The following is a 14,183-nucleotide window of genomic DNA, read 5'->3' on the forward strand; positions in this document are numbered from 1 at the left end:
GAACAGCTGAGATAGGAACCTAGGGACATTTAAATTGTGTATGTTATAAAAACAGTAAATTTGGGAGCTTTCTATTATACCACACTGTCTAACGAATATTTACTACAATCCCATCATACATTTGTGGGGTTTCATGTAATGGCCACATTTCACTAGGGTTAAGACATTCAAGTCACCGAAGTTGACAGAGCTACGATGTGGGGATCCACAGCCCTCTGGCTCCTGGGCCCCTTTACTCCCCATCCTTGCACTGAGGCATGGCGACAGCGGGAAAGATGAGGCATCACTGCTCTATGGCTGACCCCCCTCACCAACCAGCAAACCAAAGCAGAAACACTGGGGAGCTTATGTGAACTCTGGAAGAAAAAGGGGAAAAGGGGGCTCACCTGCAAACAATCATGACCTCTTAAAGAAGCCCAAGTTGTTAATATATTTTCAAAAAATCAAGTCATTCCCCAAAGGGAAGAAATCCTACAAGAACACGAAATTTGGAAAAAGTCAACATGAAGGGAGAGTCTAAAAGAATCAGCTGGGGTTCTTTTTTTTTTAAAAAAAAAAAATTGATTTTATAGAGGAAGAGAGAAGTAGAAACATCAATGATGAGAGAGAATCACTGATTGGCTGCCTCCTACAATGCTCCCCCCCACCCCGCTTCCTGGGGATCAAGCCCACAATCAGGCATGCGCCCTGATAGGGAATCGAACCATAACCTCCTGGTTCATGGGTGGACGCTCAACTACTGAGCACACCAGCGAGCCAATGGGGTTCTTTTTTCTATGCTACCAACAGCACACCTTCCTTCCTGCAGAGGGAAAAGGAAGCTCAAAGAGGCACTGAAATGCCTTAGTCAGACATTAGAACTTTAGAGCCAGGCTAGGTTTGGTGGCCATTCATCCCACTTTCCATTTATTGACAAGAGCATAGAAACAGCTTGTCTTTGCCACCACTACCCATATCCCCAAGCACATATCACATACTACAAATGTAAAGTAACTGAGTTCAGCAATAAGGACAGAGCAGGACTCCTGTGAGTCTATAAATAAAACCAGTCTTCTATTTACTCTTTTCCAACCCTGGCTATTTATGGAACACTCTGCCATATACACTTATTAAAATAATATTTAACTGCAGACCTAGCCCTCCACTGATCTGAAAGGAGGAGGAAATGGTTTCGGTCTTCATGGACTGGAAGATGAGAAGTAAGAGAACTTTTCTAATTAATGCAACAATGAGATGCAAACCAATGCATAGTGTTAGTACCGAGGAGAGAAAGAACTAGGAGCCTGAAAAAAAGCCACATCAGAAACAGAGCTAAGACGAATAGACCCAGGTTTTGGGACTGTCTCCCTGAGGCCTGCAGGAGCTTCGCCAGAGGGTCTATCTATTCGGCAGAGTTCTGGGACTATTTGCAAAGGGCTAAGGTGTCATGCATTCCTGTGTTTTAGGAAGAAAGGATTGGAAAAACTTTGTGGAAATCCTCCCCTTAGTGAAGCTAGGTAAACAAGGAAGGGGTGGGGGCGTTGTGACAATGGATGGCTTTTTAGGGAGAGAGAACAGCTCATGCAGACGGTGTGTGTGTTCCCTGGTTGGAGCCTGGGTGTTCTGGGCATAAGAACAGTGAAAGATGAAGCCAGAGAGGCAGGCAGAGGCCAGATCATGAAGAACCTTGTAAGACACATTCTACAATTTGTATGGAAAAGAAATAACACCAGCCCTAGCTGGTTTGGCTTAGTGGATAGAGCGTTGGCCTGTGGACTGAAGGGTCCCAGGTTCGATTCCGGTAAAGGGCACATGCCTGGGTTGCAGGCTTGACCCCCAGTAGGGGGCATGCAGGAGGAAGCTGATCAATGATTCTCTCTGATCATTGATGTTTCTATCTCTCTCTTCCTCTCTGAAATCAATAAAAATATATTTTAAAAAATAGAAATACCACCACACCTTTCACCTATACAAGACTTACTCATGCTTCAAGGTCCAGCTCTCACTCCTATCTCCCTTCGTTAATCTTTCTCAGTAGGTACTGTACATATTATTTGCAGTTGTCTTTAGAATGTCTTGGATTCTCTCTCAAACTAGGCTTAGGTGCCTTGGGAACAAGAACCAAATATTTATTTTATATCTATGTGTTTAACAGTCCTTGACACATTCATTTGTCTGAGAAATGTTTAGCCATTCCAGGCACTATTCTAGGTATCAAATCAAATAAACATGCTTCTTGCCCTTTTAAGGCAAGTGAGGGCTAGCAGCCTGTGGCAGTTTTAAGTCAATGTGTAATTAATTCCTGGTTCCTTTGGTAAGATTGTTGAGATTGGTCACAAAATACATAGTAACGCTAATAGATAGCTTTCTTTAAATATCTTTATCGTGACTGCTTTTATAAATACTACCCAAAGAGACATCTTCATATGAATGAATGCTTCTATAATGGTATTATATTTTTATTTACTTTCAGAAGGAAAATATTCCAGACTATCACAAATCTTTCCAGATCAAATAAAATTTCTATGAAATATTGTGCAGGATGTTCCATAGCCCCTTTGTTTTAAAAATGATGGCACTGACTTTGTCTCCAAACAAGAAAAAAAATCAATTCAAAAGATTTGCATCTGAGTTAGAAACAGAATATCTACCCGCATCTTGTTTGACATCACTTGTTCTGCATTAGGTAAGAGATGGAATAAGAGTTGAAGGGCAGTTAAGTATAGAGAATTTGAAGGAGCTGCACTTAAACTCTCCATTAGAGAATGCCAGTTTAGAACAAACCACTTCTGAGTGGCTTCATTAGCGCTTCTCAGCGTGGTCCCCATGGCAACAGAGGAGTAGCACCAGGAAGTTGTTAACCATGCAGAATCTCGCTGCACCTCTGTCCTGCTGAATCTGCAGTGCTGGGCCTGCGTGTTTACCAAGCCCTCCAGGTGACTGATGTACACTAAAGTTTGAGAACCTCTGGGTTACCTCTTGCTACTTGGGGAACACTCTGAGAAGACAGAGTCCTTAACAAAACTCTCCCTTTCCATATTGCACATTGGGACAGGAATCTTAGAAAACATGCAGATCAACCTCAGATCTGGAAACGGAGGCCCAGACATGATCAATGGCAACTGAGATTTGGAGCATAACATGTTCTGGCATCAAAGCTGAGGTGCTAGATACACAGCATAGACCATCAGCTACCATCTTCAATACGAGAAGTCAAGTTTCAGTTTTAAAGGGTCCAATGTATAGAAAACCCTTCCTATTTATTACGAGACCCAAATGGAGTTGCAGAAACAATCATATCTAAAGGCTAAGTCAAAATATCTGAAGATGTTCTTAAGAGAGAAAAGGCCTTATCTTGGTGAGTAAATCAAGAATTCAGGGACAGAAGACTAGGCTTTGGGTGGTGCACACACAATGCAATATACAGATGATGTATTCCAGGATTGTACACTTGAAACTTATGTAAAGTCATAATGTTATCCCAATAAATGTAATTTAAAACAAAAAGAATTCAGCAACCAGGAATACCAGGCTTGATATTAGATTCAAACCCAAGCCAGCTCTCATAGCTCCTGAACGAGGAATATTTCTCAGCCTATTTGTAAAAGCTCCTTTAGAAGACAATCCAGCTTTTCCAGGTAACAGTGTCAGTCCTAATGGTGTGGTCTTGGGCAAGTTACCTTACCGCTTTGTGCCTCTGTTTCTCCATCTACTTCAGAGGGCTGTTAAGAGAATGTAATGAGATACTGCATGTCAAGTCCCCAGCGCGGTGTACATACTCTGTAAGTGTTGGCTGCTGCACTCACTACTATTAATATTAGTAATAGGATTACCAAACCTACAATGTAGCCTATTTATGTGCTTTCTTCACTTCTGAAAGAAGCAATTTTACTGAATGTCAGCAGGCTATTCCCATTAATACTAGTATGTCTGTACTGGTCTAGCTACTCTGTCTCATCGCGATGCCCAGGTAGCAATAAGGACAGGTAAAGGCATGATGAGTGTTGTAGTATAAAGTTAGCCAAATGCTTTATGTAGCAGTTCAAGCTCCAACTGAGCCTCACAGCAATGCACCCTAACAATTGAGCAACAACCACAACTGGTGTGAGGCCCCAACTTAGATGGTATTTCATCGACAAACAAATATCTTCACTCAAAAAAAGATTTTTCAGAATATATCATTAAAGCCTAATAAATATTTTGTGGCTAGAAATGTGCACAGTGTATCGTTTTTCAGCTTCATGTGCCACAGGGCAAAGGCTTTGAGGATAGCTCTTAAGAGGAGAAATACCCTGTGATGTCTTCAACCCTGCGATCCCAGAGCGAAACTTCCTTACCCTGCTGTGAAACTTGGCAGTTCGATAGGACTTGGGCGACAGATTGTACACCGTGTAGTGGTCAAGATGTCTGGAATCCAAAAAGCTCCGAATGTCATCCACCTGATTCCTGAATCCTATGTCAACGTTGTCCAGAGGAAAGGACATCACTGGAGGGTCACACAGAAAGAAGGCAGATTAGACAGCTCGGTTGTGGTGATGAGCAGCAATTGAAAGCTGAGTCTGAGCAGTAAAGATACATGAGAAACTTACCAATAATTCTGGAGGTAACATAAGTGAAGTCTAAATCTCCCTTCGTGTAGCTAAAAGCAAGACAAGGAAGAGCACTCATTAAAATGATCCTCAGATGCCACGGCTGCTCTCTCTCAATCACTTTCGCATCATCACCGGGGACACTTCCCTATTCTGACTTCCCTCAAGCCTTCTCTCCAACAAGGGAGCCTTGTTAAGAGAAGGCAGCCCACACCCTCAGTAGCTTAAATGTACTGCTCCAACCTGTGCACCCCCAGAGTCTTTACAAACAGATGCCACTTTATGAACAGAATCCACTCAGAAAACAGTGCTTATTTATTAACAAGCATTGTTCCAGGCTCTCTGCCTATAGGGAAATATCACCCATAGGTGTCAGGGAAGGAAGTGATGGAGGAAGAACAAAGGACATCCTTTTTCTGCCTACCAGGCCCTGGCTGAGGATTGGAGGGAAGGGTAAGTTTTACCTTTGAACAAAGATTAAAATGTTGATCAGTATATTGGACTTAATATCTGAATTTCTGTTAATCTTCATCTGATAGTTTTCCATTGATTTTTAGAGAGAGTGGACAGGAGAGAGAGAGAGACAGAGAGAGAGTAACATCAATCGCTCAGTTGCCTCCCGCACGTGCCTGGGGCCAGGGATCGAGCCTGCAACCAGGGTATGGAATCGAACCCAGGACCCTTCAGTCCACAGGCTGATGCTCTATCCACTGAGCCAAAATGGCCAAGACTGGACTTGACATTTGAATTTCTGATTTAAAACTGCACACTGTAACTTAAAGTGACCCTAAAACTTTCTAATAACTAAGAATTTAAAAAAAATCATATGTCTGCTTGTAGAATTTTCATGCAGTGAAAGAATGGAAAACTTCTCCCAGCAAATAAATTCTAAAGGGCTATTAAGATACAAAAACAAGCCGAAACCGGTTTGGCTCGGTGGATGGAGCGTCGGCCTGCGGACTGAGAGGTCCCGGGTTTGATTCTGGTCAAGGGCATGTGCCTGGGTTGCGGGCACATCCCCAGTGGGAGGTGTGCAGGAGGCAGCTGATCGATGTTTCTCTCTCATGGATGTTTCTAACTCTCTATCTCTCTCCCTTTCTCTCTGTAAAAAATCAATAAAATATATTTAAAAAAAAAGATACAAAAACAAAATTCTGTTTTGATTGCAATACATGAGTATTGTTTATTCAGATTGTATAGACATGATTACCTCATTTAATTCTCAAACACCCAAAGGCACAAATCCTACCAGGGTATAAAAGTAAAGCTCAGAGAGGTTAATGAAGTTGCTTTAGGTCACATGGTTAACAAGAGCAGATAATGCACTAGAACTCAGAATACTGGGTTCGAAGGCCAGGGATGACAACCCACTGGGCTCTCATGTACCAGTGAGCTGAGGCCTCCCAGCCTGTGATTGTAGCCACTTTATGGCTTTGGTGACACTGCTCAATCAGAACCCATGAAATTACATCACAAAATTGCCAGTCTTTGAGCCAGACAAGTGGTTGACAGGTAACCTGATCCTTTGGAGCCACGAAGGTCCATTAACTCAACCAGGAAGAACACACATACCTGGTAACAGATTGTATAACTCTGGAAGATGTGTCTTTGAGGGTGTCTTTCAGGTTGTCCTTTAGGTTACTGAAGAGCCTGCCTGCACCTCCTTTCACCATGTCGAAGAGGCCTCCCCCATAGCTGGGCTCCATGTCTGGGGACGAGGCACCTGCCAATGAGAAACAGAAAAGGAGCTGATGGCACAGACCACACAGAAAACCAACCCCTCTTTGATCCTGAAACGTATGCAGACCGCCTTCGGAGTCTGGGGCCGGCATTCCTGGAAGTCACATCCTGCTCTCAGCTCACTGACTGGGTTACAGCAGTGCTGCCGGTCTTCACTAAGTTCCAGGAACAGAACCTTCCAGAGCAGCACAACTAGAACTGGAAGCACTAGTCAGATGTGCCATCTGAGTACTTGCAATGTAGCTAGTCCAAACATAAAACACACACCAAATTTCAAAGACAGTGTGTGTGTGTGTGTGGGGGGGGGGGGGGGGTGGGAGAGGGGTAGGGGGAAGTGTAAAAGATCTCAGTATTTTACCCTGATTACAAGTTGAAATGATAGTATTTTGGATATATCAAATTAAATAGATTATACTAATAAATTAATTTCATTTGTTCCTTTTAACTTTTTTAATGTGGATACTGGAAAACTTGGAATTATAGATGTGGCCAGCATTATACGTCTTTCAGACAGTGCTGCTTCAGAGACATGGCCAAGGTGAGTCCGGGGGGTCTCCTCTACCTTTTGATGGAGTTGGCTGTGTTGGAAGAGCCGTCGCATGGCTATCCCTCAAAGTAATAGTTCACTTTCATCATGGAAAATACCTTCTGAAGGGCCTTTCTGACAGCTTTTAGGCCTGAGGATGCATGATGGTCATTAGTGTTATTTGTCAAGTATTTCAGGTTCTCCTCCCTTCCAGCTTCTTAAAACTGTACTTGCTGGCTCCTTGGAGATAGCTCAGAGTTCCTCAGCCTTGGCACTATCAACATTTGGAGTCAAATACTTCTTTGCCAGGGAGGGGGACTGCCCTGTGCATTGTAGGGTGTTTAGCAGCATCCCTGGCCTCTATCTACTAGGTAGCACAGGTATGCCTACTTCACAGGAAACAGTTAAATGAGTGCACAGAAAACTATTAGCATAGTTCCTAATATATCTAGGGGTAATAAACTTTAGCTATACTACTATTATGCACTAAAACTTATGTAGCACTTACTATCTGCTAGGTATTATTCTAAGTATTTTACCTGTACTCACTCATTTAATCTATAGTATACCTATGAGGTAGGTAATACTATTCCATTTTATAGATCAGAAACTTGTCTAAGGATATACAGCTAGTAAGTAATTGGCAGAGCTGGGATTTGAGCTCTAGGCAACCTTTCTAACCACATCCCCTCATTTTTCTCTTAATACTACCCTGGATTTAATATTTATCATTCCAAATAATTTCTTTTTTTTTTAAATGTTTTAATTGACTTCAGAGAGAGGAAGCAAGAGAGAGAAACATCAATGATGAGAGAAAAATCATTGATGACTGCCTCCTGCACGCCTCACACTGGGGATCAAGCCCACAACCCGGGCATGTGCCCTTGACCATAATCGAACTGGGGACCTTTTAGGCTGACGCTCTACCCACTGAACCAAACCAGCTAGGGCCAAATAATTTCTTTAGACTTTTATTACATATGTGGGTAACATTTGCAATATATTAATACTAGAGGCCCGGTGCACGGATTCATGCACTGGTGGGGTTCTTCAGCATGGCCTGGGGGGAATGGGCTGAAACCAGCAGTCTGCCGCTGCCTGCCACTCCCTCTCATCTCGGCCCCACTGCGCCTGCTGCGGGCTCGCACCCAGTCAGTCCCATCAAGAGAGGCTCATACCACCACAGCGGCGCTCACCAGCTGTGAGCCCTGCTTCTGGCGCCCATTGGTCAGCTGAGTGACACTACCACTGTGGGAGCACACTGACCACCAGGGGGAAGCTCCTGCATTGAGCGTCTGCCCCCTGGTAGTCAGTGCACGTCATAGCGACTATTCGACCCACTGTTTGGTCGTTCAGTCATTTAGTCACTTAGGCTTTTATATATATAGACTAGAGGCCCGGTGCACAAAAATTTGTGCACTCGGGGGAAGAGGGGGGGGTCCCTCAGCCCGGCCTGTGCCTCTCGCAGTCTGCGACCAATCGGGAGATAACGACCTGCTGGCTTAGGCCTGCTCCCAGTTGGCAGAGGGCAGGCCCAATCTCTAGGTGCAGCCCCTGGTCGGGCTCAGAGCAGGGCTGATTGGGGAGTTGGGGCGCTGCCCCCTGTCATGCACAGAGCAAGGCCCATCAGGGGGGTTGGGGCTCCGTACCCTGTCACTCACAGAGCAGGACCCATGAGGGGGTTGGGGAGCTCCCCCGTCACGCACAGAGCAGGGCAGATCAGGGGGTTGGGGCGCCACCCTCTATCACCCACAGAGCAGGGCCGATCAGGGGGTTGGGGCACCACCACTGTCACACTCAGGGCAGGGCTGATGGGGAGGTTATGGCTCTACCCCATCACACACAGAGCAGGGCCCGTGGAGGGGGGGGTTGGGGCGCCGCCACTGTCACACTCAGGGCAGGGCCGATGGGGAGGTTATGGCTCTATCCCATCACACACAGAGCAGGGCCCGTGGGGGGGGGCGGGGCGGGGGTTGGGGCACTGCACCCTGTCACACACAGAGCCGCAGGGCGATCAGGGGTTTGGGGAGGTCCCCCCTATCAGGCACAGAGCAGGGCTGATCAGGGGGTTGGGGCGCCTTCCCCTGTCACGAACAGAGCAGGGCGGATAGGGAGGTTGTGGCCCCGCCCCCTGTCACACACAGAGCCGCAGGGCGATCAGGGGGTTTGGGCGCTGCCCCCTGTCACACTGATCCCGGTGCTGGGAGGCCTCGCGGCTCCGCTGATCCCGGTGCTGGGAGGCATATTACCCTTTTACTATATAGGATAGAGGCCTGGTGCATGGGTGGGGGCTGGCTGGTTTGCCCTGAAGGGTGTCCTGGATCAGGGTGGGGGTCCCCACTGGGGTGCCTGGCCAGCCTGGGTGAGGGGCTGAGGGCTGTTTTCAGGCTGGCAGGTGACTGAAGCTCCCAACTGCTCCTTTTTTTATTTTTTTTTTTAATTCTGGGCCAGCTTTAGCTCTGGCTCCAGCTCTGAGGCCTCTGCTGCTGAAAGCAGGTATCTGGTTTGTTTGGGTTCTATTATCGAAACACTGTATCAACTCCAGCTCTGAGATCCCGGAGGGCTGAAAGCAGGTTTCTGGGGTTTTGTTTAGCTTCTATATTTGTAACAATGTTTCAAACTGCAAGTTCAGAGGCGGGCAAGGCAGGCGGGGAACGTTGGAGTCTTCCGTCACTGAAGCAAGCAAGCCTCATGTTAGTTTCAAGCTGCCTGGCTGCCGGCTGCCATTTTGGCTGGCAGTTAATTTGCATATCTTGCTGATTAGCCAATGGGAAGTGTAGCGGATGTACGCTAATTACCATGTTTCTCTTTTATTAGATAGGATTGTTCTTCATGATTTCAAGCCATATATAAACAGTTTTCTGTTTGCAACTTCATTTTTTTCACCCAACATTATTTAAAATTCACCTATGCTGGTACCACATGTAATTTTAGCTCCTTAAAGAATGGATCTATTACCCACTAAGGTAGGACACTAAGGTTTCCCACTAAGATGGACAAGGTTGTTTGCTAAAACAATGCAGTTATAAACACATCAACTTAACTACATGTGGGAGATTCTCTTTTGGTTATGCCTAAGAATCAAATTTGTTAATAGATAGGATATGCACATCTTCAAATTTCTAGATATTGACAAATCATTTCCCAAAGTAGTCATGTCAGTTCAAACTCATACTATTAGTGAATATGATGTCCCTCACTCTACATTCTCCTTAACACTTGATATTGTCAGACTTTAAAATTTTTACAAATCTGGAGAATGTGAAGGAAGATCTCATTTCGATCTTATTTTGTAATTTCCCCAATTACTAGTGAGTGAGGTGGTGTCTCTTTTATTGTATTTATTGGCCAGGTGGCTGTATTTTAAATCATACTTGAGGTACCTACTGCACTCCTGGGTGCCATATATATATATATATATATGTATATATATATATATATATATATATTGACTGCTTTATACTTCCATTCTGATCACATGAGCTATTGCTGCCTCAGTAACCTATCTGAAAAGGAGGCTCTATTTGAAATCACAAAGGACAATTAATGCTGATGAATCAGCAAATGAATGAACACATGGACAAACATTAACAATGTCTACCACTTTCTGAGCTCTCCTAGGCACCAGGAACTCCACTTGGACTTTTATGTTCATACAATTTCACACAGCAGGAGGAGAGAGTGTTTATTATACCCATTTCATTTCATTTTTTAAAATATTTTCATTTATTTCAGAGAGGAAGGGAGAGGGAGAGGGAGAGAGAGAAACATTAATGATGAGAGAGAATTATTGATCGACTGCCTCCTGCACATCCCCCACTGGGGCTGCAACCCAGCATGTGCCCTTGACCAGAATTGAACCTGGGACCCTTCAGTACGCAGGCTGATGCTCTATCCACTGAGCCAAACCAGCTAAGGCTACTATACCCATTTTTTAGATGAAGAAATGGAAACTCAAAAGAAGGGACGCAGCTCACCTAACAAGCAGTAGAGCCAGGTCTGTGCAAGGCCAAAGCCTGTGCTGCTTGTACCATTTCGCACTATTCTACAGTTCCATACCAACTCACAATTCTAACAGCTGTAATTAGGACGATCCTTACCTGCTTTACACAAGCCCTCCCCCTCCTATTCCTTGATCTCCTCCACGCGCCTTTCATTTGGCGGCTCTCAGCAGCAGATGGCCCTTAACAAGCACTCTCATAAATCACTGCAGCTGTCAGGCCAACCAAACCAGCCTCTTTCTGTAGGGGCCTGAGCCTCTGTCGCCCCCACTGCTTCATGGCCCTGAATAAAGGCCAGGAACTGGTTTGCTGGGTGGCTCCACAGACTGCAGCCAAAGCCACAAATCTAAGAATGTTCTGGGTGCTGTTCCCCTATAATACAGGGCACATTATCTCCCTTTAAACACACTCCACATTAAAAAAAATCTGTATTGTGTTTTCATGTTAAACTTAGCAAGAATAGAGCAGTATAAAATGTTTACAATTCCCCTGTTTCCATCACAAGCTAACACTCCTGCCTGAATACCCTTCTGATATATTATCGTTCTAAGAGATGATGCTGAATTTATTATCCAGACCTCTCTCTGACTCTCAGTTTCACGCTGGAAAAGAACTCCAGGGCACCAACCTATTAAAAGATATAAATAACCTCGATTATATAAAAATCAGGCTCTCGCCATCATTCAGGCAGCATGCTCTGTTCATTGGAACCCTGCAGAAACCAGACCCACTGGTCAGAGTACATCTGTGACCTTCATATCCCCAAATTATATGTCAAACTAGCCAGGACACAAAAAAGAGAGAAGAGGGACATGATCTGATCTTGTTTGGGTAGGGACTCTGGCTCTCCCTGGTGAGCTACATGAAGGCCAGAAGCACAGATTCTGCAAAGGATATCTGAGCCTCAGCCCATTGAGAGAAAGGGCAGAGAGGTTTCAAAAAACGACACACCGCAGAGGGAAATGGTACAGTCAGAAAGTGATGCAGAAAAAAAAAACCAAAACAATAACGATAGATCAGGAGCTGACAAACTATAGCCCTTGGGCAAAATCCAGTCCACTGTCTTTTTAAATAAGAATGATTTTTTCCGCTGAAACCGGTTTGGCTCAGTGGATAGAGCGTCGGCCTGCGGACTGAAAGGTCCCAGGTTCGATTCCGGTCAAGGGCATGTACCTGGGTTGCGGGCATATCCCCAGTAGGAGATGTGCAGGAGGCAGCTGATCGATGTTTCTCTCTCATCGATGTTTCTAACTCTCTATCTCTCTCCCTTCCTCTCTGTAAAAAAAAAAAATCAATAAAATATATTTTTAAAAAAAAATTTAAAAAGAATGATTTTTTCCATGTTTAAATGAGTGAAAAAAGTCCGAAGAATAGGTTTGATAGAGTGAAAATAATACGAAGGTCAAATGGTAGTGTCTATAAGTAAAGTTTTCTGAGAACAGAGCCAAACTCACACCTTTACATATTGTCTGCGGCTACTTCCATGCTACGATGGCAGAGACCATATGGCCCACTAACCTATAGTATTTACTACTGATGGCCCTTTACAGAAGACGTTTTCTTTTCCTTTTCTTTTTTTAAAATTTTTAATGTATTTTATTGATTTCAGAGAGGAAGGGAGAGAGAGAGATAGAAACACCAATGATGAGAGAGAATCATTGATTGGCTGCCTCCTGCATGCCCCCTACTGGGAATTGAGCCCACAACCTGGGCATGTGCCCTGACTGGGAATCGAACCATGACCTCCTGGCTCATAGACACTCAATGACTGAGCCACACCAGCCAGGCCAGAAGACATTTTCTAATCCCTGTACTAGATGGCTGAAAAGACTTCCATTCTTGGGAGTCCAGAGCTTGCCACCTCTGCCATGTTGCTAAATGCTTTGGCTAAAATGGCACCAGGGGAAACACACACCTGGGGCTTAATAAAGGGGACTCAGGTTTTGAGGGTGTCAGACGGTGGGAGTGACGAGGACAGAATTGTGAAAGCATGAGGGCACTATCCAAAGAGAAGGATCCATATCTGAGCCTCTAAGGCTTCAGGTAGACTCTTGTCATGGTAAAGCCTAAGCCCACCAGAGACGAGCATCAGAGGGTGCAGTCCTGCCCTCCCCATCATTTCTAAGGGTGTAATAAGCTGTCATGGGATTCTTAATATTGACGAGACTACAAGCAGCATCCAACCCTCCCAAGTCATGGGAGTTCACCCCTGTATAACCTGATTAATTCTCACTTGTACGCTGACATAAAATCTGATTCTCCTGAGAGAGAATATATTTTTATTGATTTCAGGGCGGAAGGGAGAGGGAGAGATAGAAACATCAATGATGAGAGAGAATCATTGACCAGCTGCCTCCTGCACACCCGACACCCCAGGAATATGCCCTGACCAGGAATCAAAACAGTGACCTCTTGGTTCCTGGGTCGAAGCTCAATCGCTGAGCCACACCCAGCTGGGTCGGAACAAAGTATATTTTTAAGAAGGCCAGCACAAATGTTAAGGCTGATCTTAATTTCCTTAATGTAACTAGAAATATAGAAAAAGTTAAGTGTGGCCTACTTTTCATAAACATCTTAGATGACTGTCAGTCACAGGCAAAACACCACGAGTACTGTGAAAGCAGGACAATGCTGACAAAGGCCTTGCTTGCAGAGTCCATAATGCACAGTCAGGATCCCCACATATACACTCCACTGCTCATACAGTAAGTGCCCAGGACACCTTTGGCTGCACGCAATTCTAAGAAGAGATGCTCCTCCATCAAGTACTGTCATAAAAAGAAAAGGATCATATGCAAATATTTAGCAAAAATGATGTCCATTGAGGTGTTGTTATTGAGGTGTTGTTCATAGAGGCAAGAGACTAACTGATGATTTCTTCTACATAATTAGCTACCAAGTCACTATTTAGAAGAGTACAGACACTTGTGACAAAGGGCTAGGTAAAAATAAGCAGAATATAAGCTATGTACAGCATAATCTCATTTTTGTAAAAGAAATATATTTGACATGGAAAAGAACTCTTGGCAATGATTAAGGTTCTCAGGACATGAACCTTCCTCGGTGGGTTCTCTGGGCCTCCACAAAGGCACTTCCACAGAGCATCACCCTTCCCATTTCTAGAAAGTCACTGCCATCCAATTCTAGTACCTGTGATTTATTATCATTATTCCACAGTGTTCAGGATCAGCCTGTTTAAGGGATGACTGAAAATCCGATGATCTGAAATTCCTATTCATGCTCCTTTTCACCTATCCGGCCTTTTCCTCTGTGGTTATTTAAGTGACGCAATGCCACAAGTGTCCTTTCTTCCTGCTTTCTACAAAGTTGGCAATTGCAGGACAGAAA

At 44.5% G+C, this 14,183-nt stretch overlaps 1 protein-coding gene across 2 annotated transcripts in view; it reads right to left on the bottom strand.

Annotated features, from left to right (window-relative positions):
• Positions 1-14,183, bottom strand: part of DNAJC6 (DnaJ heat shock protein family (Hsp40) member C6) — a 127,785-nt gene that overhangs the window by 37,875 nt on the left and 75,727 nt on the right. For both annotated transcript variants that reach the window (XM_081086428.1, XM_081086429.1), the window contains exons 2-4: positions 6,141-6,291; positions 4,569-4,618; positions 4,317-4,465 (exon numbers count right to left, since the gene is read on the bottom strand). In XM_081086428.1, the coding sequence (XP_080942554.1) occupies positions 4,317-4,465; positions 4,569-4,618; positions 6,141-6,291 (350 nt within the window). The remainder of the gene's footprint in view (positions 1-4,316; positions 4,466-4,568; positions 4,619-6,140; positions 6,292-14,183) is intronic.

Source organism: Myotis nattereri, assembly GCF_964212035.1.
Source record: "Myotis nattereri genome assembly, chromosome: 3".
Classification (NCBI taxonomy): domain Eukaryota; kingdom Metazoa; phylum Chordata; class Mammalia; order Chiroptera; family Vespertilionidae; genus Myotis; species Myotis nattereri.